We start from the raw sequence: 21,200 nt of genomic DNA on the forward strand, positions 1-21,200 counted from the left end.
TTGTTGGGGGTGTCCTACCCTCTGCACCCCTGCTTATCAGCAGCTTGGGAGTCCTGTGGGTCCCGTTCTGGAGATAGAAGCAGGTCCCAGACGTAGAACCCACACATCAATAGCATTTCCTAGAGATCTTCCATCAGTGTCCCAGGTGGGAATACCCATTTAAGTAGCGGGAGTAGACTGCTACTTAAATGTATTTTTCTTTCTGAGGTTGGAATAATGTTGGCGCCAGCATTTAACAGCCCTAGAATACAGTCGGCTGATGAGTTATAAAACTCTTTGCAGTTTTATTATGCTACCGATCTATAGACCTCGGCGCTTTGCCTTGCAGTATAGTGGTGCCATGGTCATTAACAGCCTTGCTTTTCGCTTTTCTAAGGTTCGCCGTATATCATTCATACGCTCCAGCTACAACATGTTTCCTTGAAAAATGTTCACTGCCAGAATCCCAAACTTCTCCACCAAAACCTTCCAATGTAGGAGAGCTTGACTGAAGAGATCTGATGTAGTCACGCAAAATGTTACTCCGTGTGGGGAGAGGTGCAGCCATTGTAAAGAAGCTGAATGGTTTATATGAATAATACTGAAAATATCGGAAAGTAATTCTGGGGCTTTAGCAGACTGCGGACCTTATGAATCTGGGGTTTCAAGAAAAATACTGTTCGGATGAACACCTAATACCAAGGACATCATCTGCATGGGGTTGTAGATTCTCTCCGTGTTAGTGTGGGTTTCCTCTGTGTACTCCGGATTCCTCCCAGTCTCCAAAAACACACTGATTGTTGGAATGGAAATTTAGATGCGAGTCCCAGGTACCAATGTCAATGATGATGATCTCTGTACAGAGCCGCGGAATATGTTTGCGCTATATAATAATGTACCCTATACTGTAAATTATGGCAATACTAGTAGGTACCAAGGAGTTTTCATATACAGAGTGCACTTATACAGGTCATGTAACTCTATGTTGACTTCTTTGTAATATAAAGACTGTAGGCATCTTTGACATGGAAAAGTGATTTTAAAGGGGGTTATACAGTGTCAGGATATAGATGACCTATCCTAAGGATGGGTAATCATCAATTTCAGATTGGTGGGGTTGTGACGGGTTGTGCACTGCCGCTACAAGCTAGGCAGCATGCAGATAAACACTGAAAAGGATACAGCTCTTGAATGAGCACCTCAACCTCGAACAGTGGGGGTTCCGGGGGTCAGATAACCTGCCGGTCTGATATCCTGAGGATAGGTCCTCAGTAGCACTGCACAACCTTGTTAAGGCTACTTTCACACCTGCGTTTAGGTCGGATCCGTCTGGTATGTGCCCAGACGGATCCGCACCTATAATGCAAACGCTTAGATTCGTTCAGAACGGATCCGTTTGCATTACCATGAACAAAGAAAAAAAAAAAATTTTTTTTTTTTTGTTTTTTTTGTTCATGATAATGCAAACGGATCCGTTTTGACTTTACATTGAAAGTCAATGGGAGACGGATCCGTTTGAAAATTGAGCCATACTGTGTCAACTTCAAACGGATCCGTCCCCATTGACTTACATTGTAAGTCTGGACGGATCCGTTTGCCTCCGCACGGCCAGGCGGACACCCGAACGCTGCAAGCTGCGTTCAGGGGTCCGCCTGCTGAGTGGAGCGGAGGACAAACGGTGCCAAACTGATGCATTCTGAGCGGATCCGCATCCACTCAGAATGCATTAGGGCTGGACGGATCCGTTCGGGGCCGCTTGTGAGCCCCTTCAAACGGAACTCACAAGCGGAGCCCCGAACGCTAGTGTGAAAGTAGCCTAATATATGCTAGTGGTTCCCTTGGCTGCAATAGGTGTCGGGTGCAATCTTCATTTCCTTCATGTCCATCATTTTTGGACCCCCCCCATATGTTTCAGGCTTTTATTCTGTTGGTGTGCCCGTCCCAGTAATTAGTGGTGGATGTGAGGTCTGTGTGTCCAAATAGCCTCTGTCTAGACTAGCTCTTCCATATCAGCATAACGAAAATTGCCTTTTATTTTAAATTCCTCCCAGCCTTTCACTGCTGGAGCTGTAAAGGCACACATACTTACCTGCTATTCACCATTCTGTTTCGGCTTCTGTGCTGTTTTCAATGCTTAGGAGGCACGCTGTGGCAGGTCATTGGCTGCAGCGGTGCACGTGAGTCCATGCCTGAAGTTTGCATACAGGGACCAAAGTGCAGTGAAGACAGTGGTGCTTCCCTTCACAGGTCTGGCAGTACGGGGTGGAATTTAAAATAGAAAGCAATCCTGGACAAACCTTTTAATTCCTTTACTGCTTTTCTACTGCAGTTAGCGAGCATCACTCACCTCTAGTTGCTAGCTAACTACCACAGAATGCAGCTGGTTTTCTATGATGTGTTGACATAGGGTCATGTGACTGCTGAAATCAATCGCTGGCTGCAGTTTTGACCTGCTGCAACCAGTGATTGGCTGCAGTGGTGTTATGCCTCTTTGCCGACACATCATCTCTGGACCAAAAAGTAGACAGTGGAAATGAGGGAGAGATCCTTGAGGTGAGTATGGCTTTTCTTAAATTTTGTACAGCGTTCTTAGTAGTTTTAAAAAAACTTTTTTTAAATGTAAAAATATTTATTTTTACCCTTTTTGCTTTTTTCCTTTTTTCTTCTTTTTATGTTTTCAATTTCCTTTTTTTTAATCTGTTCCGTGTTCTTTCCTGAGTAAATTACTGTATTTTTTGCCCTATAAGATGCAAAGTGAAGGGAAAACGATAGTGCGTCTTATAAGACGAATACAGCTGGAAGGGAAAAAATGGCCGGCATTTTGCAAGTGGCCGATACATCGCAGACTGTACTGCATAAGGACAGCAGCCTGTGATGTACCGAACACCTATCCTGGCGTGTACGGTACCTGCTGAGGAAGAGCCCGGCGCTTCTTTGTGGCATGGACAGTCTGGCCGGCAGCACTTGAGGATGTGGGCGGTGCACTGCTCGGCAGGCTTCATCTTCACTTCAGCCGCACAGTGAAGGAGGAGGGAGGGAGTCCCTCCCTCCTATGATGTAGCCGGCACTGCCTGAATGAAAACAACAGGCTCTGAAGCCAGCGCCACTGCCATCAATTAATGAGCCGATAATTATAGGAGGAGGAGGAACGGGGGAGGGAATAAACTGACTGCTACACCATCTGAGCTAGTGAGTGTAATGAACAGCAGCATCAGCCTTCCCTCCTGACTGTCCTGTCCTCCTCAGTGTCAGCCCGGGCCCCAGCCCCACAGTGTGCACTCAGCAGCAGCCAGCAGGTATCCCCCCCCCCAGTACAATAGTGATTAGCCTACCTGAAAATAAAGGCAAGCAAAAACATATGTACCAGGCAGCCAGCAAGATGGGGGTTAATGTGACTCATTAACCCCACCTTTTTGTTAATTTTTTTTTTTTTAGATATTTTCACCCTCTAAAACCTAGGTGCGTCTTATGGGCAGATGACATTTCTGCCTTCATCCTTTCCTTTTCTTCTTCTATTGCCTTTCTGTTTTTTTGCCTTTCTCCTACCACTCTCTCTCAAAGGGGTTGTCCGGTCTCAGAAGGAAGCAGTGCAGTGCACTGAAGAGGCAGGTGATTGGTGACATCGCCATTGTAATTGGGAAATTTATGTTGATGCATAGTTCCCATGCTTGAGCGCTGTGTTGGCATGTGTTGGGCCAATAATAGCCTATGGATACTTTTCACATATAATTCAAGACATGCAGCGGTGTGAACATAGCCTTAATGTTTTTTTTCCCTTGTGTCTTCTAGGGATTTGTCAGCTCGGCATACCTCTGGGCACTAACCATTAATACAATGCTTAAGCTTTTGATGAAGGCGGATGTTTAATCTGGGAACTCCATTTGATTTAATGAAATCATCTAGTGCTTTGTTTCTATATGGGATTGTAAAACCCATAATTGGATCACAGTTGGCGTTCTGTGCTGCCAAACAGTGATTTAGGTCACATCTAAAACTCCAAAATTGAGCAGAGAGACAATTTAAGAGGATGTGGGAATGGGAGAAAATCCACAGGGAAAGTAAATGTTTGTGGGGTGCTATTGGCTTTGATGACTTTTCAAGTCCTAATCTTCCTTCGAGCAGAAGTTTCCAGCTCTTTCGACATCTATCAGTTCAGCTAATGAACATTAAACAGAAACCATCTGGCAAAGAAAATATGTTACAATTCTGCTAATTGTGCAAATATTTAATTTCCTTGAATTGCAGCAGTTACGCATTATGGAGCCTACTGATAGTGACAGCCACTTCATTCAAGATTTCATTGAATTCAAGTGTAACTTTGGGGATAAAGCTGTAAATTCAGCTCTTGCCCAGGATTTTACTCTTTACTCTCAGCTGTCCGGCCAGCCTCACGTGAAGGCTCCGCACAGTCAAATAACACACGTAGCACATGAGTCACCCTCAGGTGTGTTTCCTTTACCGCTCATCACCTGTTTACTAGGTGCCACAGTGCTTGGGAGTTGAGCATCTGTTGCAGTCTAGTGGTTGAACACCAAAGATCTCTGAAATATGACACTCAAGGGAGGTAAGACTATAAGGGGCCTAACTCAAGGTACAGGATAGATTTACCAGTTTTTGTCAGCTATTACACTTTGTAAGTGGGTTGTCCAAGAGTATAGGCACATGAAACTATGGATGAGTGTTATGGACATTGATTGTGAGGGCAGTGGCCTGTATCCAAATCAAGATGGCTGAGTAGCTTCAGAGCTTTTGCTCAATGCTGCTAAAGAGGCGACTCTGTCACCATCTGCTTGTACTCTTATGGGGAAAAAAACAGAGACTCCTACCTGCCAAGACCCCTGATACCCCTGTGACTCATACCATTGATGAATACCTGCCGCGTTCTTCCCACAAAGACAGCGAAAAGTTGAGGCCTTCTCCCTACCCCAGTGAGCTCTCCTGCCACAACGTTCACCTGGATTCCATGATCAGTATAGGCTCTTTTCCTTTATTGTCCCCCCCCCCTCCGCACAACTGCAGCAGCCCATAGTCAATAAAGCCCTCTGCTTCAGTCTGCCTTGGTGCCATGTGCACACAGGTTCGTGTGGACTCCTTTGCTCTTATGTCGGCTAAATCACGGAAAAAAACTTCAGCCTTTTTGTGAAAAAGCTGATAGATTGTCCACCTCTGCTCTTCCATTACCTGCAGCACAGTCTCACTTATCAGCATCCTTTCGTAGACTCCTCTATCAGTACAGGCTCTATAAGGTATGAAGAATTAACCATCCTGCAACTCATACCCTTTCTTTTTGCTCCTCGTCACACGGCACTCACACTAGAAGAGACAACTTTTTTTTTAGCAGTATACATAGCCTGCGTTGGCTGGCAGATGCCAATATGGGCCCCATAATGTGGTGAGACCATGCCCTGGTGTCTATCTTCAGTACACTCGACAATGTCATTGGCGTTTAAACAACAATCTTCTTAGATGTCCTCCTCTACGTGAGAAACTTCAAGCTTGATTGAATATTTTGCTAATAACATTGTCTTGTGAGAGTAATTTCGGGCCATTGCACAACCATAGGTTCACGCCTAAAGAAGGACTTTGCTTTTCGAACGGACTACGAACTTCAAGTGCAAATCAGAGCCCATCTTAGAGAACTAGCTTTACAAAAAAAGAGGAATTACTGTTATACTCGCAACAACACTTTTATGAAAAAAGTAATAAGACCTATTCATTATTGGCTAAACAACTTAGGGAATGTACGGAACACTCAGTACCATATACTGTCAGAAAGAGAGATGTCAAATTAACATCTGATATGACTTTTCCATCACATTTGTTTCATGACTATTTCTCCAAATTATACTCTCTTCCTGACAATCTCCCCACTCACCACCGACAGAGAGCGGTTACTGATAGGATTCCTTCAATCCTGTAGGCTCCCTAGTCCCTACCCTGTCCCATGATGCTTTGACCCTCTAAAATGTCCCAATATCCGCTGCAGAGATTGAGGAGGTAATACAGAATTTGCCTAATGGTAAATCCTCAGGCCCTGCTGTCCTCCCATATCTATATTACAAGACTTCCCACTCAGAACATACCCCCCATATAATGAACATACACTAACCTAAAGAATTATTAGGAACACCATACTAATTCGGTGTTGGACCCCCTTTTGCCTTCAGAACTGCCTTAATTCTACGTGGCATTGATTCAACAAGGTGCTGATAGCATTCTTTAGAAATGTTGGCCCATATTGATAGGATAGCATCTTGCAGTTGATGGAGATTTGAGGGATGCACATCCAGGGCACGAAGCTCCCGTTCCACCACATCCCAAAGATGCTCTATTGGGTTGAGATCTGGTGACTGTGGGGGCCATTTTAGTACAGTGAACTCATTGTCATGTTCAAGAAACCAATTTGAAATGATTCGAGCTTTGTGACATGGTGCATTATCTTGCTGGAAGTAGCCATCAGAGGATAGATACATGTTCTCATTCTGTTTACGCCAAATTCGCACTCTACCATTTGAATGTCTCAACAGAAATCGAGACTCATCAGACCAGGCAACATTTTTCCAGTCTTCAACAGTCCAATTTTGGTGAGCTCGTGCAAATTGTAGCCTCTTTTTCCTATTTGTAGTGGAGATGAGTGGTACTCGGTGGGGTCTTCTGCTGTTGTAGCCCATCCGCCTCAAGGTTGTGCGTGTTGTGGCTTCACAAATGCTTTGCTGCATACCTCGGTTGTAACGAGTGGTTATTTCAGTCAACATTGCTCTTCTATCAGCTTGAATCAGTCGGCCCATTCTCCTCTGACCTCCAGCATCCACAAGGAATTTTTGCCCACAGGACTGCCGCATACTGGATGTTTTTCCCTTTTCAAACTATTCTTTGTAAACCCTAGAAATGGTTGTGCGTGAAAATCCTAGTAACTGAGCAGATTGTGAAATACTCAGACCGGCCCGTCTGGCACCAACAACCATGCCACGCTCAAAACTGACATTCAGTTTGGAGTTCAGGAGATTGTCTTGACCAGGACCACACCCCTAAATGCATTGAAGCAACTGCCATGTGATTGGTTGACTAGATAATTGCATTATTGAGAAATAGAACAGGTGTTCCTAATAATTCTTTAGGTGAGTGTATTTAATAACTTCATGGCTGGGTCTCCTGTTCCTGACACAATGTCCCACTGCTATATCACTTTGATATAAAAACCCAGAAAGGACCCTCTATTGCTGGCATAGTCAAGACCAATTGCCCATATCCTATCCGATTTCAAGATTTTCACAAAAATACGGCAATACCACCAAATGAGCAATTGATCTCATAGATGCACCCAATAGGTCTAGTGTCACGGCGGGGAGTGGGGGAAACCCCCCCACCGTGCGGTGTCAAAGGGAAAAAGGGAATCAGCCTGGCCAAAAGGAGTGATAAGGGAGCAGGTCACCTCCTACTGCGTCCCTAATCCTCTCCCTGACTCCTCACCATATGAGCGGACCCCGATGGTGGGACGGCTCATACACTGGATACCTACCTAATATCCTGAGTCGCCCTGGAAATCCCTCACTTAGGAGCAGGGGAGAGACGACCTGTTCATCCCAGTCATGGAGGAACAGGAGTCTCTATCTGAGGCCAGGCTGCAAGGAGAGGGGAACACATACAGCTAAAGGAGATGGCAGGTAAGCGAAACCAATAACACACTTACCTGCCACAGACACACTGACTGGAACCCGTGCACCAGTGCTGGTGTCCACACCAACATAAAAGGACACAGCACACACCACAAACCACACAAGGACCCAGGACACCCATAGCTGCAATAAACGTGAGACACAATAAGAACATCTATGACCACAAGGGTGGCCCTCACTGGACAGATGTAACAACCAGACAGAACGTAACTCCAGCACACACAAAGGCTGGAGTACCACTCAGCTACAGGCTTCCAGCAGAGACTAAATAGCCCAAGCAGCCACACCCACAAACACACAACCCAGTGTTCACAAAACACTAGGAAGGGAGTAAACCCTTCCACCACCAGACAGAGGAAGGAAGCAACTTAAAGGGGAAGTGCACACACAAGCAAACTAAGCCACACGTTACCATCGGCAACAGCATGCGTGACAACCATGTCACGGCAAACAACCAGAAGGCCGAGACACTGCCACCGCATGCTCTAACAGCAACACGTTTCCGCGGGTAACCGCAAGTGTGTCAACAATGTCACATCATTCACAATAGGCCGGGACATCTAGTCGAAGTGCCCTTCTTTTTAGCTTAGATGCAGAGTAGGCCTTTGGTGGCTTAGGTTGGCCCTTTCTGTTGTCCACTTTGGAGGCCTTCGGATTTACAGGTCCTTTTGTCGCTGCGATACAGTCACTTTACGCGTCACCTTCGGCGGCTATTAAACTGCCCCATGCAACGACCCACACATTCCAGATATTTAATGGTACATTGCAAAGCTTTCCCCTCTCCCCTTTACTGTTTGTGTTATGCATCAAACCGCTTTCTTCTGCAATCCGTCTACATCCTGATGTTAAAGGGAATCTTAGTCCAAGATAAAGAATTTAAGTTAGCGATCTTGGCAGACGATATATTGATATCCTCGACCTACCCCCATAATACCCTACTTAACCCTTTCAACCCCTGGCCAGTTTTCACCTTCCTGCCCAGGCCATTTTTTGCAAATCTCACATGTTTCACTTTATGTGGCAATAAAAACGCTTTTACTTATCCAGGCCATTCTGAGACAGATTTTTCGTCACATATTGTACTTCATGACAGTGGTAAAATTGAGTCAAAAAATTTCATTTTTATTTATAAAAAAAATACAGAATTTACCAAAAATTTGCGAATTAGCGAATTTCCAAATTTCGAATTCTCTACTTTTATAATAGATAGTAATAACTCCAAAAATAGTTATTACTTTACATTCCCCATATGTCTACTTCATGTTTGGATCATTTTGTGAGTGCCATTTTATTTTTTGGGGACGTTAGAAGGCTTAGAAGTTTAGAAGCAAATCTTGAAATTTTGCAGAAAATTTCCAAAACCCACTTTTTAAGGACCAGTTCAGGTCTGAAGTCACTTTGTGAGGCTTACATAATAGAAACCACCCAAAAATTACCCCATTTTAGAAATTACACCCCTTAAGGTTTTCAAAACTGATTATTCAAACTTTAACCCTTTAGGTGTTCCACAAGAATTAATGGAAAATTGAGATGAAATTTCAGAATTTCACTTTTTTTGCCAGATTTTCCATTTTAATAAAAGAAAATCCGCTAACAAAGCAAGGGTTAACAGCCAAACAAAACAATATTTATTGCCCTGATTCTGTCATTAACAGAAACACCCCATATGTGGTCGTAAACTGCTGTACGGGCACACGACAGGGCGCAGAAGGAAAGGAACGCCATACGGTTTTTAGAAGGCAGATTTCACTGGATAATTTTAAGCTGGCATGTCACATTTGAAGACCCCTTGATGCACCCCTAAAAGTAGAAACTCCAAAAAAAGACCCAATTTTGGAAACTACGGGATAAGGTGGCAGTTTTGTTGGAACTATTTTAGGGTACACATGATTTTTCGTTGCTCTATATCACACTTTTTGTGAGGCAAGGTAACAAAAAATTGCTGTTTTGGCACCATTTTTATTTTTGTTATTTACAGTGTTCATCTGACAGGTTAGTTCACGTGGCAGGTTGTTACGGATGAAACAATACCAAATATGACTACATTTTTTAGTTGTTTGCTTCAGTTTTACATAATAAAGCATTTTTAAATAAAACATTTTTATTGTCTCCATATTCTGAAAGCCATAGTTTTTTTTAAATTTTGGGCGACTGTCTTATGTAGCGGCTCATCTTAATATACCCTCCAATGCTTTAGAATCTTTGCAGCATAACGTTTCCTATCACTGGTGCACTCAGTCCCTCCAATATCTGGGAGTCAATCTGACATATCACAATTTTATACACCCCAAATTTCCCCCCTTTGTGGTTAGGCGACTACTTGATTAATAGACTTCTGTGCTGCTTTCTTATTTTGCAGTATATCATCTGTTAAGATGACTATTTTTCTCAAGCTACTCTACCTCTTTGAGACTTCACCTGTTTCGATCTCGCGGAGAGTTCTGAAAGCACTTTAATCTTCTATCTTACCCTTTAATTGGGAAGGAAAGCAGCATAGAATATCCCGCCTAATACTTCTGTCTTCGAAGTCTGATGGAGGTCTGGCCATCCCGGCTATTACTGAATACTACTGGGCCACCCACCTGCAGAGGACTCCAGCTTCGTCCTCTTTGTTGGCATACACAAAATGGACAGAGGTAGAGAAACTCTGGATTGCACCTATTCATCCTAACTTTTTGTTAGGGGGTTCATTACGCTTCTTACGATCTTTATTAGGACCTGCTTCTTATACCTGTGACGTCTGGAATACCTTTTTTTGAAGCTATTTCCTCTCTACTCTGTCTATTCAGCTAAGACCTCTTTCCTCTACACCCGCTACTCCAAGATAGTACATCATCAGACTTTTCTCGACCATAGTTTGAGAAGAGCCTCTAACGTTTCTATGATATTGTAGATTCTAAGACTTTAGATGTCCTTCCCTTTAATATTTTGCACACTACCTTTAACCTACCTGTCCGGGCCCATTACTTGTATCTTCAAATTAAACATTTCTGCACTACACCATTTGGGAGGCAGACTGCCTCTATGTCTCCTTTCTACTTCCTTTGAAAAACTATGTAAGACGACTCATCTACTAAAAGACTAATCTCTGCAATTTATACTATTCTCAAATAAGCTACCCTTTTGCTCGTCATTGTATGTCAGACCAGAATGCTGCTCACAACAACATCAGAATGGCAGAAATGCGGGACAACTGCTTTGCTAGCGAGACATAGTCATATGTACAGGCAAATTCCTTTTTAGAAATCTGCCTCTCTTATAAGTCCACAGCCTCACTTCTCATCTGTACACGGCACAAAGATAAGAATGTGGCGGATTTCTAAGACAGTTAAAGGGTTACCCATCTAAAAATATTTTATTCTCCAATTTCCTATGAAAATGTATTAACAATTTGAAGAAAACCATATATACTCATTATTTCATCCTATAATAATTTTGCACTCTGCATACTTGCTACACCACTAGATGCATTCTTTAAGAGATCTAGTTTTTAAAATAGGGTCATTTATGGGGGTTTCTATCATTTTGACAGCTCAACACCATTACCAGTGTGCAATGAGGCCTAAAACATTTGCAATTTATTTTCTGAAAGCCACTGGCGGCTCCTTTACCTTTGAGCCCTGCCGTGTGTCAAGACATAAGATCAGGGTCACAATGGGGATATTTCTGAAGACAGGAGAAATGAAGTGATATATTTTGGGGTATACTCCTTCATTTTCATGTGCTCTGTACAAAAAAACCTGTTTTTACATTCATATTTTTGTGTAGAAAATGAAGGAATTTTTTTTCCACTTGCTTAGCATTAATTTCTTCAAAAACTGAGGGGTCAAAAAAACTCACTATACCCCAGATGAATACGGATGGGTATGGATTTTAAAATAGGATCATTTATGGGGGGTTTCTATAATTTTTGTAGCTCAACACCATTACAAATGTGCAGTGAGGCCTGAAACATTTTCAGTTTATTTTTGGAAAGCCACTAGGTGCTCCTTTATGTTTGGGTCCTGCCGCATGTCAAGACATAAGATTAAGGCCACAGTGGGGATATTTCTGAGGACAGGAGAAACAGGGTGATATATTTTGGGGTGTATGCCTTCATGTTTATGTGCTCTGTACAAAAAAAATCTTTTGTGTAAAAAAAATGAAAATTTACATAGTTACATAGTTAATACAGTTAGTGGGGACGCGAATCCCAGAAGGAAATGAGACTCATATTTCTAGATGAATACGTTAACTGGTCTAGTTTTCAAATGGGTAATTTCTGGGGGGGTTCTAGTATTCTCAAAAATGTACTTCAAACTTTTTAAAATTTAATGGGGTTATCAAATTTCTTAAACTCCCCCCCCCCCCCGCCCCTTTCATGTGCCGGGCCTTCTTTCACCGGTAATATACGGGGCGATGCTAGGGAGGCTCGTCCCCGTCCCCTCCTGCTATTGGTTGCTCCCCCCGACATCGGATGTTTTCATCCGTGTACAGGGAGAAGCAGCAGCGGCGGTGCGGGTTCCAGGAGCAGCCGGGGAGTGGGGTAAGTATATTACCGGTGAGGGGCCCGGCACATTGGGGGGGGGGGGCGGGGGATTTAAGAAGCTGGATAACCCCTTTTAATGTTAAAAGTAATGGTAAGTCTCCAAAATGTAAAAAAACAAAAAGCTAAAGTTGTTTGAAGGTATATCCAAAATAAAGTAAAGATGTGGAAATATATTTCTGATAAAAAATATTATAGTATTTATCTATATATGTGAAATATTGCCGCTGAAAATAGGAAAAAATAACTTTTACTAATTTTCATAAATATTTGCGTTTTCTAATAAATATACGCACATTCTATGGGTAAAATTTTACTCTCTGCTAAAGTGACACATGCCAGATATTCAAAATCTGGCTTGGTCATTAAGGCCCAAACGGGCTTGGCCACTAAGGGGCTAAACCCTGAGATCCCAAATATATGCAGGCGAAGTAAGGGGGAACTCTCCCACACATTTTCTGGCTCTGTCCACTAGTTTATCCCTTTTGGGCAGAGGTGAGAAACCTCATTATTCACACTTGCTGATAGACATGCTTCTGGATCCCCTAAGCTATTTATTTAATGTTTTGCCTAATGGAATAGGTAGGCATCATACAAAATGAATCATACATATTCACACAGATGTCTCATAGCTCAACTTTAGAAATAATCCGTTCTTCTGACATGGTGAGAGTTCTGGTTGAAAGTCAAGGATGTGCGTAGCATGGAATATCTTACAGCTCTTCTGTCCAGTAGGGTCAAAATCTTTGCTGGGTCTGGGAGGCATGGGATAATTATGTGATACCACATACTCTTGACTTGGTCTTTTTCTGAATGTTCTCCAAATTTCCCAATCCAGTTGAGCACATTATGCAACTTTAAAGGTTCTCCAGCTTTTTAACACTTTTCCGGAACAGACAGGGACTGGCCGCATCAGTGACATGTCCCCCAAGCAGGACGTGCTCCAGTGCTGTGTCATAAGGACCATGTTTCATGATGACCTCACTGCTTTAGTTGATCTCTTGGTTAACTTTGGGGCTTGTAGGTTCAGATGTTTTTAAGGTATATAATTTCCTGGGATTTTTTTATGTAGTGATACATCCATCCCCTATTGGTTCTACAATGGCCATTACATTGAAGGTCACTCAGCTTTCCCATCTAAAGACTTGAAGCAACTTGAAGAAAAGACAACACAATGGTCTGTAAGCATTGGGATGGAACTGGGCTGGATGTGAGTGAAAAGCACTGTGGAATATACTTATGTTATATAAATGATGGACATATTTACTGTAGATAGTCACTTGAAGGAATAAAGCAATCAAGAATCTGTTTTTCTGTACTTTATATATCTGAATATATTGATTGTCGTAGCTTGGAGATGTTTCGCATAAAACCGATTTTCATTTGCAACACAGCGTGAGTCTGTGTTAAGATTAGATGCTTCCCATAGCAGGAACTCATTTTCTTTCAGCCATTACCCTGATTTTACCAGTTTTTTTGGAACGCTAGCCTGCCAGATCGTGTTGTCATTTAGTAATGTGCATAGTGTAGTGACATCGCTCCTTTTCAACAGCCTCAAAAAGAAGATGTACATCTAAACAAGTGCGCGTGAATTAGATGATCTGTGCCCATCAGATAATTATGTGAAATTGTGGAGCATTTTCTTGTTCTCACTTGACCTCTGTCTCCTTTACTGAATTAAGCTGCCAGACGGTAATCTCATCCATCGCAATGCACAAGTGGAAGCGATGAGTGTAACGCGCGCCCCTGATAGATGTGGCTGATATTCACTTTTTTTTATACCTCGGAGGGTTGATGTCTCTCATTGTAGGGGCCACTTTGTAAATCCTTTTTTGTTATTAGACGGTCCTGATCACAAGATGTCACAACTGGAACCCCAAAAATCAGCAGCAATGTAGGAGGTGAAAACCTATTAGCAAAATGTTTAATTTTCCACAGGGGTAATAAAGCATTACAAATTAAAATCGGTGAGCATTTTTTTCCGGACACTGCCATTTTGGCACGGACACTGTGCCGAAATTCCACCAGCCGCGTCAACGTTTCTTCCACCTCTTCTTTTCAATGGAAGACAGTGCTGAAGATGACTCCGATCGCAGACATGTCACACCTTAGATGCTGTGGTCAGTTCTGATCACAGCATCTGAGGTGGCTTTCTCTGGGAGTGCCTCACTCCCGTGACCCAAATTACTTCTCCACACTGAGATCTGGGAAGCCATGCATTGTTGGTGATAGGCTTCGTAGCCTTGTATGGACTCTGATCTGTCACAGGTGTATTCCAATTTTGGCTTGCAGGTGAATATGCTGAATTTCCTGTACACTAATTTATTAAATCACATTAGTGTGTGGCAAAAGTAAAAATATAATTTTTCCAATTTTTTTTACCAGTATTAAAACACAAGTAAACTATATAAATGTGGGATCACTGGAATACTGACCCTGGGATTGAAGGGCACAGGTCAGTTGTACTGCATAGGGAAAGCCATAAAAACAAAACCCATAAAACTATGGCGCAATTGTGGGTTTTTTCCAATTCCACCCCATTTGAAATTTTTACCAGCTTCCTACTACATTGTGTGCAAAATTAAATGGCACCGTTAATAAGTACAACTTGTCCCACCAAAAGCAAGCCCTCATACAGCTGTATGAAAGGCAAAATAAAAACGTTATGGCTCTAGGAAGGCAGGGAGTAAAAAAAGGAAAATGCAAACATGGTTCATCTATATTTCGTAAGTTATTCCCCATTGTTGGCCAAGTCTTTGGTGCTGTCCACATAGGCTCTTGTTCCTTGGCAAATGTCCCTCCATCAGCGGCCATTTTATGGACAGCACAGAAGATTTCCCTAAAAATGGGACTTGGATTTTGAAAAATAGAAATTTTGCATAGAATATCACCAAAGGCTATATTAGTAATTGTCACATCTTTCCCAGAAACCAAATACAGTTCTAGAACTTGATGGAGAAGGAAAACCTATCCCAAGTCATTGAAGGACCCCTGCAGTCTATTCATTTATGAACAAATAATGACTAAGAGCTTCTTTCTTTTTTGCTGTACCATAATGATTTCTCACACTCCGCTGGATAAATTTTACACAGATTTATTAAAAACTCAGCTGATCGGAACGGCTGGAGCGCACAGATGATTATCTCGGAAATGAGGAAAAATATTGCATGGAAAAGAGCAGCGATTTTATTTCCCTCATTTATTATAAAACCCTACAATTAACATGTACAAGTCATTTGGTGATAAATTCAGTTAACAAATGATCCTTATGCTATTATGGCTTAGCTAATGTAAGGTGTAAAAACAGGCTGATCTAATGCAGTTTAATAGGAGAGCACTTGGCGGCCATCCATAAATATGGATCTTGTGTAATTTCTGGCAAATATTAATTACGCTACAGTTATAAATACACATATTGTTTAATGGCAGCGTGTGAGGGTTATTAATGTCTCCGGTGACTAATTAGGGCTGTGGATCTTTTAGAAAAATATATATTAATATATATATTTTATTCTCAATTTAAAGGGAAAGTGTGATCAGAAAATGACCTATTGTTTAAATCAAGTTTTTACGGTATGTTACACACATTTTAAGGATTTTTTTTGGGTGATGTTGGTGATATTAAATTTTTCATGTTACTATCTACGTTTTTAAAAATAAGATGCACCTAGGTTTTAGAGGAGGAAAATAAGAAAGTCTTCATCAGACCTCAGATTAGACCCCCAATCTTCATCAGACCTCAGATCAGACCCCCAATCTTCATCAGACCTCAGATCAGACCCCCAATCTTCATCCAACCTCACATCAGACCCCCAATCTAATTCAATCTTCAGATTAGACCCCCCCCCAATTTTCACCCGACCTCAGATCTGACCCTCAATATTATTCAATCTTCAGATCAGACCCCAATCTTCATCAGACCTCAGATCACACCCCCCCAAACTTCATCAGACCTCAGATCAGACCCCCCAATCATCAGACCCCCAATCTTATTTAATCTTCAGATCAGACCCCCCCCCCCAATCACCCAAAAAGATAAATCATTTCAGAACTTTTTCCACCTTTTTAATGTGACTTATAAACTGTACAACTCAATTGAAATCTTTTAGGTGGAGGGAAGAAAAAATATAAAAATAAAATAATATGGTTGCATAAGTGTGCACACCCTTAAACTAATACTTTGTTTCAGCACCTTTTGAATTTATTACAGCACTCAGTCTTTTTGGGTATGAGTCTATCAGCACATTTTGACTCTGCAAGATTTGCCCACTCTTCTTTTCAAAAAACACTCCAAATCTGTCAGATTGCGAGGGCATCTCCTGGGCACAGCCCTCTTCAGATCACGCCACAGAATTTTTATCGGATTCAGATCTGGGCTCTGGCTGGGCCATTCAAAAACTTTAATCTTCTTCTGGTGAAGCCATTCCTTTGTTGATTTGGATGTATGCTTTGGGTCGTTGTCATGCTGAAAGATGAAGTTCCTCTTCATGTTCAGCTTTCTAGCAGAAGCCTGAAGGTTTTGTGCCAATATTGACTGGTATTTGAAACTGTTCATAATTCCCTCTAGCTTAACTGAGGCCCCAGTTCCAGCTGAAGAAAAACAGCCCCTTGGCATGATGCTGCCACCACCATGCTTCACTGTGGGTATGGTGTTCTTTTGGTGATGTGCAGTGTTGTTTTTGCGTCAAACATATCTTTTGGAATTATGGCCAAAAAGTTCAACCTTGCTTTTGGGAGACTTCAGACGTGTTTTTCCAAAATGTAGCCTGGCTTGGATGTTTTTCTTCGTAAGAAAAGGCTTTCGTCTTGCCACTCTACCCCATAGCCCAGACATATTAAGAATACGGGAGATTGTTGTCACATGTACCACACAGCCAGTACTTGCCAGATATTCCTGCAGTTCCTTTAATGTTGCTGTAGGCCTCTTGGTCGCCTCCCAGTACAGTTTTCTTCTCGTCTTTTCATTAATTTTGGAGGGACGTCAAGTTCTTGGTAATGTCACTGTTGTGCCATATTTTCTCCACTTGATGATGACTGTCTTCACTGTGTTCCATGGTATATCTAATGCCTTGGAAATTATTTTGTTCCCTTCTCCTGACTGATACCTTTTAACAATGAGATCCCTCTGATGCTTTGGAAGCTCTCTGTGGACCATGGCTTCTGCTGTGGGATGCGACTAAGAAAATTTCAGGAAAGACCACCTAGAGCAGCTGAACTTTATTTGGGGTTAATCAGAGGCACTTTAAAAGATGGATTTTGAATTTGAATGTGAATGCTTAATTCTGAACACAGCTACATCCCCAGTTATAAGAGGGTGTGCACACTTATGCAACCACATTATTATTATAATTTTTTATTTTCTTCCCTCCACCTAAAAGATTTCAGTTTGTTTTTCAATTGAGTTGTACAGTTTATAGGTCACATTATTAAAGGTGGAAAAAGTTCTGAAATTATTTATCTTTGTCTCATTTTTTACAGCACAGAAACCTGACATTTTAACAGGGGTGTGTAGACTTTTTATATCCACTGTATGTATGTATGTATGTATGTATGTATGTATGTATGTATGTATGTATGTGTGTGTGTGTGTGTGTATATGTGTATATATATATATATATATATATATATATATATATGATCCAACATTCACAATAGGTGATTGTCAAAGCTTATCTATGCCTTCTCTATTCCGTAGAAGTCAATATGGTCCCCTCCTGTACATTGTGTCTATTGCCCATGTGACTGCTGTAAAGCAATTCTTTTAATTCTTTAAATTCTTTCTAAATGCTGTTAAAGGGGTTATGCAGCTGGTACATAATGATGACCTATCCTCAGAATAGGTCATTAATTAATATCTTATCAGTGGGCGTCCCACTACTGGCCTGTTTTAAGGATAGGTCATCAATGTGTACTGGCTGCTCTCTGCTCTCTAAATGCTAAGAACTCTGGCAAGATGGCAGCCCCCATAATCATGATCATGAAATAGAATAAAGAAAACTACCATCAGAAAATAACAGATTATAAAAAAGGAGATGTTCAGCTGTCTGGGTTTAACTGGCAGAAATTGTGACGGATTCCCTTTAAGGTATACTAAAGAAGAGAAGAATACTGCAAAGACTTCATTATTCAACCTTCAAGACTACATACAAGACCCTTTAAAAAAATACTTTGTAGGGATTTGGCAGTTTTAGTGGCATTTTTGACCTGATCCCGCTCCATTTTGGGACTGATCAAGGGGGAGGAGTTGAGATAGTGAGGAGTGGCCTCGGTTGCCTGGTTTCCCATTGTAGATAGTGTTAAAGAGCTTGTCACAGCAATCTGCATTGTAACTAAAGACTGGTCTTCAGGGGTGTACACAGAAACCATGGGGCCCCATAGCAAATGTCATAATTTGGCCTTGGCTTCCTTGGAGCACAGTTAAGAGCTGCCCCCTTGGGGGGGCTGAAAACTGTCTCAATAGATAAGAGCAGGGACTTCTTGCACTTTTGGAAACTGGGTGGGGCTGATTGTTGGGCCCCATAACAAACACGTGGTCTTCCCCCGTTGACAGTAGGCAAAAGCCTACGCTGTCTGTCTATCTATCTACAGATGGAACTGTTCTAAACTTCAGTGTGATATCACAGCACAGTGGTGGTCATTTATTAAGACCGTCAATTTAAACACTGGTCTTAATCCCCAAGTGCTGGCGGCGGATGCACCAAAGTTATGTAGAGCCGTAGTTTAAGACCATTTTCCACGCCATAAACTGGCATAGGAAGTGAACAATGAGACTGGCTGGCCGGCCCACCTTCTTACCCTCCCATGCCACGCACCTTTTTCCGCCACTTCAGAAAAGTGACGTGAGCTGGGAAAAGTGGCAGATTTTGCCACAAAACCTCTTTGTAACAAAATTTTCACTTCAAATACACCAAACAGTGGCGTATATTAGGGATCGACCGATATTGATTTTTTAGGGCCGATACCGATAATTTGTGAACTTTCAGGCCGATAGCCGATAATTTATACCGATATTCTGGGTATTTTTATTTTTGAGAAAAAACAAAATTTCCTACACAAATCTGCTGAAAATTAATATGTTTATTGTTAACGTATATTTTTATTTATTTTTTGTAAATCTTTTTCATTTATACTTAATATTTTTGTGTTTTTTTTTTACTAACTTTTAGCCCCCTTAGGGACTAGAACCCTTGTCCCATTTACCCTGATAGATCTCTATCAGGATAAATAGGAGCTCACACTGTCCCTGCTGCTCTGTGCACACAGCAGCATGGAGCTTACCATGGCAGCCAGGGCTTCAGTAGCGTCCTGGCTGCCATGGTAACCGATCAGAGCCCCAGGATTACACAGCTGGGGCTCCGATCGGAGGAGCAGGGGAGAGGGGATCCTGTGGCCACTGCCACCAATGATTAATACTGGGGGGGGGGGGTGCGCGCACTGCGCCACCAATGTTTTTACTATTGGGATGGGGGTGGGGGGTGCACTGCGCCACCAATGATTAATACTGGGGGGCTTGGGGGGGGGGGCTGCACCACCAATGAAGATAAGTCTCTCATTCATATACAGGAGGCGGGAGCTGGCTGCAGAATCACATAGCCGGCTCCCGACCTCTATGAGCGGTAGCTGAGATCCGCGGAACCTAAGGGGTTAACTACCGCGGACCGCAGCTACCGTTCATAGAGGTCGGGAGCCGGCTATGTGATTCTGCAGCCAGCTCCCGCCTCCTGTATATGAATTAATGAAAGACTCATCTTCATTGGTGGCGCAGCGGCCACAGCCCCTCCCCTCCTCTTGTCTTCTCTCCTGTCATTGGCGGCAGCGGAAGCAGCAGCACAGGGGGAGGAGACACTGCTTCCTTCTCCCCTGTGCTGCGGAGGGAACACAGAGAGCGCTGAGAGCAGCGCGTTCTGTGTTCCCAATATGTTATCGGTATATCGGCAAAATAGATGCCGATACCGATAACTGTCAAAATCCTGAATATCGGCCGATAATATCGGTAAAACCGATAATCGGTCGATCCCTAGCGTATATTTTTTAATAAATAACCCCCAGTGGCAGCATGGTGGCTCAGTGATTAGCACTATTCACTTGCAGCGCTGGGGTCCAAGTTTAAAATCCGACCAAGGACAACATCTGCATGGAGCTTGTATGTTCTCCCCGTGTTTGCATGGGTTCCCTCACACAGTCAAAAGACATACTGATAGGGAACAATCGGCTCCACTGATGTCGGTAAAGCGCTGTGGAATATGTCATCGCTATATAAGTAAAATAAATAAAAATGAGAAAAAAAAATCTATCTCATATCTATCTGTTGTAATACAGCTTGAAATAATTGTAAGCAAAGCTCCATCTCTGGTTTCAGTCTGTTTGGGTTTTCTTCAGTGACATTTCTGTTTAATTTGCAGGTGGACCCCTCGGTAGCGGGCGCAATCAAAAATAAAGAGAAAGAGGTTTCCCTGGAATCTGAGTACGAGGTATGTTTGACTAGCAATTACCAACTTCTTTCTCCGGGGATATCTCCTGACTGCTCAGCCCCCCAGACCACAGAACGGGGTGTGCTAAACACATAACCAAAATGACCACTTTCTATCTACAGGAATTACTTGCTCTGTAACTTTCTGCTTTCCCACATCGTCTACTCTATAATTGAGGATGAAAAATACATGATCCACCATTGCCCAGCCTATTAACCATTTGAAAGCATGCCCACTCTTCTACAGCTTTTATTTATTTTATGTATTGGACGTGCAGCTTTTTATATGCAGAATGATCCTTGTCCTCGGGGGGCCTCCACAACTTATTTTCTAATCTCACACAAAGTAGAGAAAGTTGCGTAGACAGCTATTTTACTTATAAGACTGAAAATTGGCCCCATTCACATAAGTCCTGTTTGCCGTCATGATTCCCTCCGGCGTAGTGCAAAAATCCTAGAGGGAAACTGAAGACAAAACTGAGCCTGTGGTCAGCAGCCAAGATGGCTGGACGCATGTAGAAGGAGCTCCGTGGCAGGCACTGCAGACCCG

General features: G+C 42.4%; 1 protein-coding gene across 2 annotated transcripts in view; it reads left to right on the forward strand.

The window, feature by feature from the left end:
- LOC120982458 (cytochrome c oxidase assembly protein COX16 homolog, mitochondrial) overlaps positions 1-21,200 on the forward strand; it is a 93,055-nt gene that overhangs the window by 24,301 nt on the left and 47,554 nt on the right. For both annotated transcript variants that reach the window (XM_040412615.1, XM_040412614.1), the window contains exon 3: positions 20,583-20,651. In XM_040412615.1, the coding sequence (XP_040268549.1) occupies positions 20,583-20,651 (69 nt within the window). The remainder of the gene's footprint in view (positions 1-20,582; positions 20,652-21,200) is intronic.

This window comes from Bufo bufo, chromosome 11 (genome assembly GCF_905171765.1).
Source record: "Bufo bufo chromosome 11, aBufBuf1.1, whole genome shotgun sequence".
Classification (NCBI taxonomy): Eukaryota; Metazoa; Chordata; class Amphibia; order Anura; family Bufonidae; genus Bufo; species Bufo bufo.